This window comes from Acinonyx jubatus, chromosome A2 (assembly GCF_027475565.1).
Source record: "Acinonyx jubatus isolate Ajub_Pintada_27869175 chromosome A2, VMU_Ajub_asm_v1.0, whole genome shotgun sequence".
In the NCBI taxonomy this organism is placed as follows: domain Eukaryota; kingdom Metazoa; phylum Chordata; class Mammalia; order Carnivora; family Felidae; genus Acinonyx; species Acinonyx jubatus.
The window spans coordinates 92032316-92045815 of record NC_069383.1 but is presented as its reverse complement, the minus strand read 5'-3'; the positions used below and the strand labels follow the sequence as shown (position 1 = coordinate 92045815).

The window sequence follows — 13500 nt, the reverse complement described above, 5'->3', positions numbered from 1 at the left end:
TCTGTGTATCTACCTATCTGTGTATCTGTCTCTCTGTTATCTATCTATCTCTCTATCATCTATCTATCTATCCATCCATCAAACCATCCACAGTACAGACACGAGTCAGATAATGGATATGAACAACAGAATAATACTTGCTTTCATTTCTTTTAGAGCTCGCTGCTGTTAACTACACAAAAGCTTCTCTGAAAGATGAAAATGGTAAGTTTTGTACTTGTTTCCTGTATGTTAGGCTATAGCATTGTTTCCTTCCGATCAACTTAACTTTTGAACTTCTCTGGCTTCGGGTAGAAGCCTCACAATGGCAGGATCTTGCAAAATAGACTGAGTGGTAATTTAAGTCAGTCCATCATGTCTCAGGAGTCGTCTTCACACAGTAACTGCTGGCTTGGGAAGGAGAGGCCTGTAAAGTAGGGGTGCAGTGAGGGGCTCTGACGTCTGTTAACAACGCACTTCATGCATTTCTGTGGCCTTTGTTTCTACTAACTGAGGAAAATATGCTGTTGCTTTAGATTTTTTTTTTAAGTCTCTATTCTTGCTGGTACTTAGTAAATGATGCTGAGAGGTTCTTGGACAAAAGGCATCGTGTTACTGTCAGTGCATTTTGTTGAATTCTCTTAACACTCACTGTGAGTATTTCATTCCCATTTTGCCCCTGAGGACAAGTTGCTGAGATTAACTACGTCCCTTGTATCATGCCACACAGCGAGATCCGGGCTTCGCCCCAGGCTAGATGAATCAAGACTTCATGCACTTACTCAGGTTTCATTCTTCCTCTACATCCCAAACCCAAGGCTCTGAGACAGGCTGCACACCTGGGGTGGGTGGGATGGCAGGACTTCGCGTGTCAGAATCCAGACTTACACCCCAGTCTTAATTATTTATTTGCAGGAATAGGGTTAGCTTATTTACATTTTCTGAGCCAACCACAAATGACACAAATAACACCCAGCTCAGTTATTGAAAACACAAGGCCCCCTATGTGGAGTGTCTTGCTTCAGGTATCTCATTTAGCAGCCGCATAATAAGTACCTGTGAGTACATTCTAAGTATAAGTAGTAGTTCCTGGCCCTTTCTCCCCGCGTATGCACAAAGGAAATGATGAGGACCATTGGCTCTAGTCCTGCTGATTTGTCCTCCTGTCCAATATCAAGGGGCTCCTGGACTCTGGCTACTCGTCATCATCCTCCTTATCATCATCCAACTTTACATTTAGCCATAGTCATTGGGTGTCTTGGGTATTCATTGCATGTGGAGATCCAGGATGACAGAGTAGCTGAGAATGCGTCCTGAAACACCAGGTTGCTGGGATTGAAATCTGGCCTCTCGTACTTACTAGTTGCATGAAATCAGGCAAATTGCTCCTCTCCCTGTCCTCAGTATAAGAAAATGGGAATGAAAGTAATAATCTCATATGTTATTGCAAAATTAAAGAGGATTAAGGCTTTCTAGGCAAAGTTCTCAACTGACATTTAGTTTGTGGTTCATGGATATTGCCTACTATTCTTACATAGGGACATGCTGGGGATGAAGAAATGCTAAAAGCTATCTATCACCAATGGTTCTTCCCCCCTGGGTTCATGAATTACAAACACAACCATCGTTTAGAATACTTTGGAATATTCTAAGTGAATTTCACAGGTTTTTTACAGACTTGGTCGGCAAACTGGATTCTGAGTAGTCTTGGGGGTGGTGTTAGTGGTGATGGTGGTGTAGATGTTTACTCTCCAGTTGTACTGGTGAGAGTCACTTCAACCCAGGACATCAGAAATGTGTGAAACTAACCGATGGCTTCTTTTAGACCCCCGACAGGTGCAGCTCGTGAACACCTCTGCCTACTACACCTACCTCCTCCTTGTCATCAAGAGCATGGTCTACACCGTCATCATCGCCATCTGTCTGCTTGGGAGACCAGCACTCTGTGACAATGGGAAGAGTTCCTAACCCATGGTGGCACCAAGGGTCCACTTTTCTCCATTGGCTATTGTCACTAGAAGAGTCTGCTGGAGATATAGCGGGGCTTTTTTTCTGCGTTTGGGTTATTTCAGTTCGCATGTTTCTTTTTCTATGTGTCATCATTGCAGAACAGGTTTACAAACCGCTAGGCAGACAGGAAATGTCACTCTGCATGGAGAACAATTTCTGCCATGACTCAGGGATGGGGCCGGGGGGCATCCACAGGGGCTTCAGTACCTCTCTATCCTTCACGTCCGCCAGCTCGTCAGCAGCACAGCACCCTCGCCTCTGAGTACACTTGGTGTGCAGCTTCCATAGAGCTCCTGGGGCTCTGTATCCAGATAACTTCCTGGAGGCCTTTTATTTTACATTTCTGGAAGCTGCCATCTTTGCTACCTGAGTTTTGTTATGTTTTTCATAATAGGCACAATAAAAACAATCACAAGTCTCCTTTTGCCTCTGTGGACATTCTTTTGTTGAGATCTAAGTACAAGGTAAGGGACAGCATCACAACTGAGCCTTCACATTCAGCGTTGATGTAATAATGGTCAATTCCACATTTCTAACTCTTTCCCTGAGAGAGTCCTTGTTCCGGTTAGGGTTCTTTGGGGCACTGGCCCCTGGGGAGCCCCAGCCAGTGAAGGTGCCCAAGTTATTTGTCCTTCCAAGTCAGCAGATTCAGACTCATTTGTTTTAAGATGCTCTGCTGGTGACAGGATCACAAATCTCGTGACTGGCAGATGTGTTCAAACTTGTACCCGTATTTCATGGGCACCATGTTTTCTGAGAGCTGTACCAACTCTGGAAAGGGAGGGTGGGGGAGAGGTTAAGTGTGTGGACTCTGAACTCGAAGTGCTTGGGCTTCAATCTTGGGTCTATAGCTATTTGAACTCTCTGAGCCATAATTTTCTCATTCTAAAATGGAGTTACAGTGACCTGTCTCCTAGGTTGTGTGGACGACATAATTATGCTGGGCACATGCAAGTCCCCAACAGCATCAGCATCCACTGTTGGCAGCTCTAGTTTAGAAAAAATCGAGAACGCACATGCACACGCACACATGCTAACAAGTATGACATTCATTTCTATGTGTGTGTGTATTGCTACAAACATGGATGCAAAACAAAACGTTCAGGGTGTGGTAGGCGGGGAAAAATGAGTGATTGTATATGTTCTGTTTTCATTAGTGAATGCATTTAAAGCAAAAATGTTTATATATTAGAATGAAAACAATGTCTCATTTCAAACTGGGAAGGATTTTTGTTTATTTACAATCAGCTTCTGCTTGGTGGGGCAGTAGCTTTCTGAAGCAAGTAGAGATTCCCACGTGGAACCTACGTAAGACCCACCAGATACAAGGAAGCGAAAATTTAATTTTGATCTACTCCTTGAGTCTCAAGAATTTGATCAGACCTCCTTAGGACAAAGTCTCTACATAGAGATCTGGACTGATCTGGAACTGTTTCTGCATGTGGAAAGCACGGAGGCAAAGGGGAAACTAGCAAATGACCCAGAGCCGTGTGGGCTGATTTCAGGGCCGGGCACTCCTAGCCAGTGTCCCCCATGGCTTCCAATCCTCAACCCCTCCCTTCCCCAACCGGACCTGGGCAGCCCTGCGGGCTCTGCTCTGCACTGGCAGGTGCAGAGAGGGGGAGGGCGGTGGTGCAGGGGACAGTGTGGGGGGCAGGAAGGGGCTGGTGTTTTGTTTTCTCAGGGTTTTTCTGGTCTATTTGCTCTATCAAATGTGGTTGATTCGTGGAAAAGGCTTGAAGTCAAACCGGCCCCTACTGGTTGGGGCTGTGCAAGCGGTGGCTGGGGTGCTGCATGATAAATTAAGGGCAGTTAAACCACAGCCAACTTTGCTCACTTCCAAAAGGTCACAGCTGATGAAAGAAAAATCCATCTGCACACACGCATATGATTGCTGCCGAAGATATTCTTATTCCGTGGTGAAGGGTCCCTATTTTATACCAAGTTCATTCCAAGTAGCTGCTACCTGAGTTGGGAGCCTTATGACCCGGACTGTTGAGCCGCTGTACTTTAGTCCTCTCTGATGACACTGTTCTGAAGGAAGCAGAATGCAGACTTCTTGTAGCCCTAGCCAATCCTGATATTCCATGAAGAATCTGCACTTTTTAATGGCATGTGATTTACTGAAACCCATGTCTTTTAGTCTCATTTCTCGGTGTAGACAGGCTGACACAAGACCTGTGCCCATGAATCTACTAGCACAGGTAGGCTGTAGATGTTCAACAGAGAGGTGCTTCTTTCATCACAAGAACACAGACATATGCAGGTGCTGAGTCAAGTGTGTAATTGAATGTTGACTCATCCAAGTCCCTCTACAGGACAAATGACTGTAGAGTCAAGCTTAATTCGAGCAAGCTTAATAGAAGACAGGCACATCAGCTAGGTGGGATAGGGGTCCAGCAGAGGAAGGCTGTTCAGCAATGTGAACACAAAGAGCAAGTGTCCCCACCCCTGCTCCACTGCAACATGGTACAGAGAGGGTACCCAGTCCTGAGACCCAACCTGACCAGTCCCTGGGGAAACAAAACTCTATTGTGGACGTCAGTGCTTTAGGCTTTCAAGGTTTGACTTCACAGAACATCTCACCATAGATTTCATTCCTCTTCTTCTGTGCTTGGGCGCTAACCTCTGGGTGAGCCTTGGCTTCCATGAACATGGGCCACATACTACTGGTTCAGCCTAGCCTGTGCGGGACTGAGCTCTGTCTCAGGATAAATTATACACTGACATGCAGCATAGGCATCTGTTGGCCTGTTATATATGAGACTCCACTCCTGAGACAGGAAAATCTAAATGTGACTATACCACTGAGTTGTTTAGATTCAGTCCAAATTCTAGAATCTGCAGACCCTCCTCCCCTTTTCTCCACCATAAAAAGCTCTTTCTGGTTAGGCCTCAGGGTTCCACACCCTTTCTGGTGGCACTTCTGTCATTTGGTTCATTCTCAGAACAAACACAGATGGAGTTGATCTGACCTGCACAATGCACATTTGACCCTGTCATTACATTCCATAGTTATTTCCTCAGGAAACATCTCTGACACAAGAATACTTGTTGTCCATTACGTACATTTTCCCTCTAAATATTAGAAAAAGCTTTAAACGTCTGAGAGCAGAAAAATATGTTAAATAATTATTTTATTTCCGTGAAATATTCTATATCCACTTAAAAGTATATTTATATCATTTATGCATCACAGAAAATTATTCATTTAGGAAGGAAAATAAAATATGCAATAAAAAATGATATATTGCATAGGAATATATTTATAAAAATAAAAACATAAATACGTCCATGCAAATCAGAAAGACAAGAAGAAAATAACCAAATGGCTTCAAGCATGTCTGCATATTCCAAAGTTTCTGCAATAAAGTGACTGTATTCTTTTTAAATTATCATTTTTAAAACAACGTATACATATATTGGCAGTATGGCCACCATAATGGGAAATTACAAACAAAAAATGAGCAGGGGAAAAAATGAAACTGTCAACATGGGTGTAGCTGAATATTTCGAAGGGCAGTCTGTGATTGTTCTACAAACACTTTTACAGAAAGTATGTATTAGTCTCAAAGTCAGGGAAGATAAAAAAAAAAGTTGTCATGAGAAACCAAGGTACAGGTTAGGGATAGATTCTCCTCATGCACAAAAGAAGCAGCCTGCCTCACAGCTGCTTTCCTCTTGTCAGATAAGACACCTCAAACAACACATTTTTTTTTCCTTCTGAGAGTGTCTGCCTGCTTTAGAGCCAAGAACAAATCTGGCACAGAAGAATGAACAGAATCTAAAGAAAAGATTGCGTCCCACATCTTAACCTCATACATGTCACACAGTTCAGGTGACATTTGTGGTGACATAAATAGATAAAGTTATGGCTGTTGGAAGCCTTCACTTTCCAGCCTCTTGAATGGCTGTAGACACACAGGGGCAGATGAAATGCCTTCCCACTTGGACATGAGCCCGGGGAAGATGGTCATGACATGTCTTCCTGTTTGTGCGTTACTCTCCACCTGTCAGCTTAATGGCACTTGAGCCCCAATTCTGATGTCTTGGAATTACTTGAGAGTCCTAAATAAAGCCAAACATTTAATTAAAATGTATGCTTTGCATAACTGAAAAGTGAATGTAAGCCAGGTCTTTTAGCTACGGCCAACAAATCATCTCTTTGGACACCAACTGCAAACTGGACTAGGTCAACAAAGACCATTTCTGTGGTTGGAAAATGTCCAAATTCATGTAACAATCTGAGACGTTTTTATGCTGAAAAGCTGCAGATCAGGGAACAACAATGGTGCACTGGTCTAGAGGGACTCCCATTCCTCTCCCCGCCTGCCAACACCCGGTTCCATGGGCATGAAGGTTCTTCCAAGATGGGATAGGCCATGAGGACTGGCAGCAAATCCCACAGTGTAAGGGAACTCAGATAATTTGGGATGGGGAGTGATGTGAGGATGAATCGAGAGACTCAGTGGTGTGCAGGCAGGAAGGCAGGGGCTGTGCTGGCCTGAGGTTGAGGTCATGGCTGCAGCAAGCGTGTGCTTGGCTGAAGCTGTGTGCCTGCTTAGCAGAGACCCGAAAGAGTACAAGCCAGCCACAGACTCTTGTGTGACCCTGAGGTGATGGGCATATGCAGAGGAGCTGTGAAAATACTCAACAAAAATTTTAAGCCGGGAAGACTTATACTTTTGCACATAAAGTCTATGTGCTAATTGCCTAAAATATGAATATGCTACCCAATCTATACAAAATAACCATTTGGTAAGGGTCACAGTCTTAAGGTGCTTGAACACAATCCCTAGTTAATCTTGGCTACGACTAAGCTATGTAGACAAAGGTGTGATCTCTAGGAAGCTAGGCTACAAAATAAAATAAAAGAAAAAAGGAGAGTCATGAGCAATCATATACGGCAGGGGATATAATATCACAGATTTAGTCCAAGCAACTCACTGAGCCTACAAACAACATGGAAAACAAACTTTTGTGGAAAAAGGAGTTCATGCAATATATTTTCAGCAGCATAGTTTTCAATAAAAAAATACGAAGACAGGCAAAGAATCAGAAAAGTGTGACTATTCTTAGGAGGAAAAGCCCCCACAACTCAACACACACTGTCCTTGAGTGTGTCTAGATATTTTCTTTAACAAAGACTTCAAAGCAGCTATTACAAATTATGTTCAAGAAAAAAAAACCCTCTAGAAATCCATGCTTAAAGAAATAAAGGACAATATGACAACAAAAAGTCAACAAAGTTATTCTAATGATAGATACCCAAATTACAGAACAGAACATATGTTTAAAATAAATAAAATCTATAATCGAAACTTTTTATACCTGAAGTGAAATATTTGCTAGAGAGCTTTAAATTGAGAGAGCAGAAGAAACCATCTCAGTGTGAGGGAACTTGTTCCACCTAATAAAGGGCATCTCTGAAAACCCATATGTAATCATATGTAATGTTGACAGACTGAATGCTTTCCCCCCAAGACCAGGAACAAGACAAAGATGTCTGCTCTTGTCACTTCTAGTCCACATGGTATTGAAGTTTCTAGACAGTGCAACTCAGTCAAGTAAAGATCTCTATCAGATTGAAAAGGAAATACAAAAATGTATCCACAGATGACATGATCCTGTAGGCGAGTATTCCCATGGAACCTACACGCACACAAAACCAAAACTACACTTCGTAAACAAGGTTAGCATCATCACAAGGTACACACTCAAAGTACAGAATATCAGTTGTATTTCTATGTACTAACAGGCAAAATTGAAACTGAAACTGACGAAAGAATTCCTTTTGCAATAGAACCAAAAATAATAACACATTTAGGAATCAATTTCACAAAAGACGAGCAAATCTTTTTTGTTGATAAATATAAAAGAAGGTAGAGAAGAAATTAAAAATATCAGAAGGAGCAGCACAGAGGAGCAGTGAGCCTAGTTGACAGACGGATGGACAGACACGGATTGATGGGAATGGGATGCCGTTTATATAAATGTAAAGATGTGTTATTCAGAGCAAATCTCAGGGTGTCGGGTGGCTCAGTTGGTTAAGTGTCTCACTCTTGATTTCGGTTCAGGTCATGATCTCACAGTGGGTGAGACTGAGCCCCATGTAGGATTCTGCACTGACAGCACAGAACCTGTTGCGGATTCTCTCTCTGCTCCTCCTCTGCTCGTGCTCACTCTCTCCCTCCCTCTAGCAAAATAAATTAAAACTTAAAAAAAAGAAACAACCACATTTCTATAGTTTTCACAGGTACACAAGACACTAAACATATCAGTCAATCCTCTCATTGAGGCTGAAAAAACAAAACAAAACAAAGAAACAAAACGGCTTCCAAGAAGGACCCATTTACCTACAACTCCCAAACACAGTGAGTACACAACTGGAAAAACAAGTTTCCTGCCAAGTATTTCTGGACTCTTCCACTGACCAGGCTGGGTCTTTCCTGTAACAGACTTCACTTCTCTGGGCTCCAGCAAGAATTATAAGGTGTATGACATACCTGTAATGGCCAGGAGGGGGCGCGAGAAGTCAGAGTAAGTACCAAGCAAACTACCTTAGTTTTTAAGCACAATATTGAAAACAAATGGTTAAGTATAACAACACCACGTTTTTGCATTCAAAGCAACAGCTCAATGAGGACAGAAATTAATCCCTGAATCACAAACATCCAAGCAGGTTACCTGGGGCACGTACTTCCTTAACCTGAAGGTCTTGAAGTTAGTTCTTGCTGTGCTCTTAGCTAGACAATCTCAAGTACGTTACTTACCCTCCCTAAGCCTCTGTCTCATCTGCAGAATGGGATGAAGAACCCCTACTTTATGCAAGGAAGGAATCAAGATGTACAATGCTTGACATTGAATAAAGTATTTGCTGGATTAATGATTTTTCTGTTATGGCCTTTAAAAAATAGTCTCTCATGGGGCTCCTGGGTGGCTCAGTCAGTTAAGCATCCAACTTCGGCTCAGGTCACTATCTTGCGGTTTGTGGGTTCGAGCCCCGCGTCAGGCTCTGTGCTGACAGCTCAGAACCAGGAAGCTGCTACAGATTCTGTGTCTCCCTCTCTCTGTTCCCTTCCCCGCTCACACACTCTCTCTCTCTCAAAAATTAATAAACATAAAAATAGTCTCTCACAAAAGGTAAGCAACTATTAATTCACAAGTGATAGAAGAATTTCTACTACATTTGACGTCCTGCACTAATAACGACTCTTCAAGAATAGCTTATGTTCTTTGCTTATTGGCACGTGAGAGATAGTCTTGAGTTCTGCTATCATTCTGAAATTTCCTCCTGGCTCCTTACTCTTTAGAGCTTCAAAGTAACTCTATATATATGTTGAATTCTACGTGTAGAAAATGGATGGTGTGATGGGTTTTGGAATTTCATAGACTTGGGTTTGAATCAAGGCTCCATTATTTATGTGATTCTGAGCAGCTGAAACATTTTAAGATTCCAGTTAGTTGATCTGTCAAATGTGGTTGGTATAACTACTTTGACATGTTATTATGAGGAACAAGTGGGTATAAGGACCACATTGTACTTAAAACTGACTGATCTCATTTATTTACAAAGCAACCAACTTGGCCAAATCCCAGACCCAGGATAGATGAAGTCTCCAGAGTAGGAATTGTTATTCCCATTTACAGTGACTTTCCGAAGGACACACATCCTTCAAGTGACAGGTTTGGCCTGGAGCTGTCATTCTGTCCTTGTCAATGTAATAAATCTTCACAGACTCAGGAGGCATCATTCAGAGCTTTCAAATGTCCCTGTTGGACAGCTCCATGCTGAGAAGGACCTCCCCCCCTCAGCCACCATGTGTCAGATCACAGCGTCGGCCTCCCAGAGAGCTGGGGCCCCCGGCTAGACCCCACGACTGGACTGCTCACCAGACAAGCGGGTCTGGAAGGCTGGCCACACGTACAGGCCTCTGAACGGGCAGGTCCCTGCAGACCGCGTGCACCTGGCAGCCACAGAGCCTGTGGGAAAGGCAGGCAGGATGTGGAGCTTTGGCTGAGGTTTCCGGGCTGCCCTCAACTCTTCTGGAAAGTGCCCTGGCCCAGCCCCGCCCCGGCACCAGCAGGGGATGGGGCTGCTTTCTGGGAAGCTGCAGGCGGCCCTGAGCAGCACCAGGCCCGGGAGAGTGAACTGGGCCCTAGTGAGGCTTCCTCTCTCCCCCACTGTCAACCCCTGTTTTATTCCAGTGTGTTCAGTAGTCATTTGCATAATCACATTCCCATCCATGTCCCAGCCCAGAAACCCCTGGGTAGCTCAGTTGGTTGAGTGTCTGTCTTCGGGCTCAGGTTATGATTTCACAGTTTGTGCGTTCAAGTCCCACATTAGGCTCTCTGCTGTCTGCGCAGAGCCCAATTAAGATCTTTTGTCCCCCCCTCTCTCTGCCCCTTCCCTGCTCATACTTTTTTTCTTAAATACAATGAATACACATTAAAAAAAAATTGTATATTTGCATTTTCCACTTGCACTGACCTCTTGGTTGGTGACACTGTCAACATGAATTTTAAAATATAAATATAAATAAATTATAATCACCACTAATAATGCTAGGCCCAGAGGATATAATTTTTTTTAATGTTGATTTATTTTTGAGAGAGAGAGAGAGAGAAAGAGAGAGAGCATGAGCAGGGGAGGGGCAGACACAGAATCCGAAGCAGGCTCCAGGCTCTGAGCTGTCAGCACAGAACCCAACGTGGGGCTTGAACTCACGAGGCGTGAGATCATGACTTGAGCTGAAGTCAGACGCTTAACCAACTCAGCCACCCAGACGCCCCTAGGTCCAGAGGATATAAACGAAGATCTTTTTTCATTCTCACCCTCTCCCCACTCCCCCCTGCCAGGACACGTTGCGCTCCACAAATAAACGCTCGTGTCAATACTGTGCTCTTTTCTGTGCCGTAGTTTTATAGTTTCTTTAACATTCGTGGGGAGATTTCTCTTGTTAGTTTTTTTGTTTAAGAATTCTCTTTCCATTCTAGTGTGACGGCAGTTTTATATTTTCTTAAGTGTCAACCATGACACGTCTGTCCCAGCAAGGATTTTCTGGGACCATGACACTCATGCTTGTCTGGGACAGTCTGCTCTCGGAGCTGCTCCTGTGACAGCCTCGCATCCCCTGCACGTGGTCCCCGAGCAGAGGATGGTCAGCCAGAGTCCTTGCCCTTCTTCCCTTCCGAGCTTCTGTGATGACACCTGTTATTGTACTCTTTTACAGAGTAGCAATTCTAGCATATATGGGGCGACATCTTATTTAATCGAGCGATCAGTGCGGTGCTCAGGTGTAGTCCATTTCCAATGAAGGGATTACTATTATTGCTGGTGCTCTTGCTCCACCATTTCTCAGCACCTGACCATTGATGGTTCCTCTCCCCCTTGTGGTCAGATCTGACTCTGCCGTCAGGTCCCTCCCACTTTCCCACCTCTCTCTCCCCAGTACCTGCAGGCACCTAAGGGACACAGAGCTCAGACCCTAACCTGCCCTCTGCCACCCACCCAGTCAGTCTCCTTCCAGCAGGTGCAGCCGGGAAGTCACCCTGGGCTTCTCTCCACAGGTGGGAAGCAGAACCATGCTGTGTCCCCTCGCCTTCCTGTGTGCCCTCCTGTTTCCCGGTAAGTCCTGATTCCCTCCCCGGTGCGGGTGCGTGGGACGCCCTGAGGTTCCCAGCCTTCCTGTCTCACCTCTGTCCCCCTCGCAGGCAGCTGGGCAGCGATCAGCCTGGGGCAGCCCTCTATGGTCGTGGCGCAGGCAGGCCGCTCAGCCACTCTGTGGTGCAAAGCCAGCACCAAGGTCAGCTACATCCACTGGTACCACCACCAGGAAGGTGCGGCCCCCAAGAGGCTCCTCAGACTGGACATGTCTGGAACGTTTGTGCAGAGAGATGGGGGCCTGAAAGCGGACAAAGTCAATGCCAAGAGGGGCAAGGATAGCAACAGCTGTGACCTGTCCGTGCTGAAGCTGGAGAAGAGCGACGAGGGCATGTACTACTGTGCTGCCTGGGAAGCTCACAGCTGCACGTGCTGCTCCGCTTCCTGAGCAAAAAAGTTTCTGATTCCTCGGTCCTGCCTGCCTGGCACCTTCCACTTGCTCTGGATCCCTGGGGTTGCCCTGAGTCAGCCCTCAGCACCCCTGGCTGTTATAGACAGGCCATTTAAGATTCTGACCACATCCCCTGAAGAATGTGGGAATAAAATATCGTGCAAATAATTTCAAGGCCGAGAGACTCTCTGGGGATTCCGCACAAAATGGTGCAAGCCGAGACTGAAAGGCAGCTCCTGACTCCAGTTTCTAAGTTGCCGCCCCGCCCACCGCTGGTTCCTGTACAGAGAGAGAGACTCCTTGATCAGAAGCCCAAGAAACAGTGTGGCTAACTTCGCAGCACCCTCGCCCAAGCCTGGCGCTCACTCTCCTGTGGGGGAAATGATCCTCAGGGCAGGTGCATGCATCAGCCCTGGATGAGACCCCGGGCCCTCCGCCTTCCCCTTCTCCTTGAAAGTGACTCCATATGGGATTTGGGGACGAGCTTCCCTAGACCTCTGTCCTCTCCTCTGTAAAGTGAGGAGGTTTAACTGCTACAATGTGTGACTGATTTTTGTATTAAAGCAAAATTATACCAAAAATATATCACTATGTTCACTACTTATAAAATTAGTCAACTTCTTGACAAGAAGAGGAAGGAAGAGGAGGAAGAGGAGAAGAAGAAGAAGAAAAAGAAAGTAAGAAAGAAAAGAAAAAAGAAAAGAAAAACTATGTTACTGATCCCCCCACCCCAAACAGGAAAGCCCCTGCTGCTGTGTGTGTGGGGGGGGGGGGGGAAAGAAAAAGCTCTCTGAGGAGGTCTAAGCTGAATTAAATACATTTTTAGTTGAAAATTCAAACTTTATGAAATTTCAGTTAAAATTTCAAATTTTTTTGGTAAAAATGATTACTGAAAGTCTAATGATCCTCAGTTTCACTAACTCCTCCTCTATCTCACTGAGCTTCTGTTTTGTGGATGGAGATTTGTATTTAGGACGCGCCTGCCCATGAAAGAGTCCAACCAACAGTTAGTGCAAGATGTCATCAATGAACAGAAACCAGGAATGAGATGGTCTCCAGTAGAATTTCCCACAGCGTTGTGCACAATTTCCTTCAGCAAGATTGTTTGGCCCTTTTATTGCCTGAAAACATGACCCACTTCATTTCATGAAAGATTGCTAGAAAATCAGCCCCATGTGTTCTTTACCTGGAAACTGAGAAAAAGATAGACTTTCAATAGGACTCTGTGTGTCCCCTTCTTTGGGGGCACAGATTTCTCTTCCAGTCAAAAATCAAGCACGGATGATGGGCCATAAAGTGTGGATTCTGCCAAAAATTCTGTTTTACCCCCAGGATCCATGCTTCATGTTCTCTCCACCCCGCCTTGTGCACCAGGAGACTAACCCCTATGGGTCACACTAATGGGCATCTTTGCTTGATCCATTGAATGCTGGCCAATGGAAGTTGAAGTTCAAAG

At 44.8% G+C, this 13500-nt stretch overlaps 1 protein-coding gene and 1 gene segment (V, D, J or C); both read left to right on the top strand.

The window, feature by feature from the left end:
• The window catches only part of LOC106980647 (uncharacterized), a 31445-nt gene extending 29037 nt beyond the window's left edge, over window positions 1–2408 (top strand). Inside the window, exons 6-7 of the mRNA XM_053218647.1 lie at window positions 157–204; window positions 1805–2408. Coding sequence (XP_053074622.1) covers window positions 157–204; window positions 1805–1947 — 191 coding nt within the window. The 3' untranslated portion in view covers window positions 1948–2408. The remainder of the gene's footprint in view (window positions 1–156; window positions 205–1804) is intronic.
• Window positions 2409–11295: 8887 nt separating this feature from the next.
• The window catches only part of LOC106980679 (T cell receptor gamma constant 2-like), a 37866-nt gene continuing 35661 nt past the window's right edge, over window positions 11296–13500 (top strand). Inside the window, 2 exon segments of the C gene segment in view lie at window positions 11296–11617; window positions 11704–12009. Of these exon segments, the coding sequence occupies window positions 11575–11617; window positions 11704–12009 (349 nt within the window).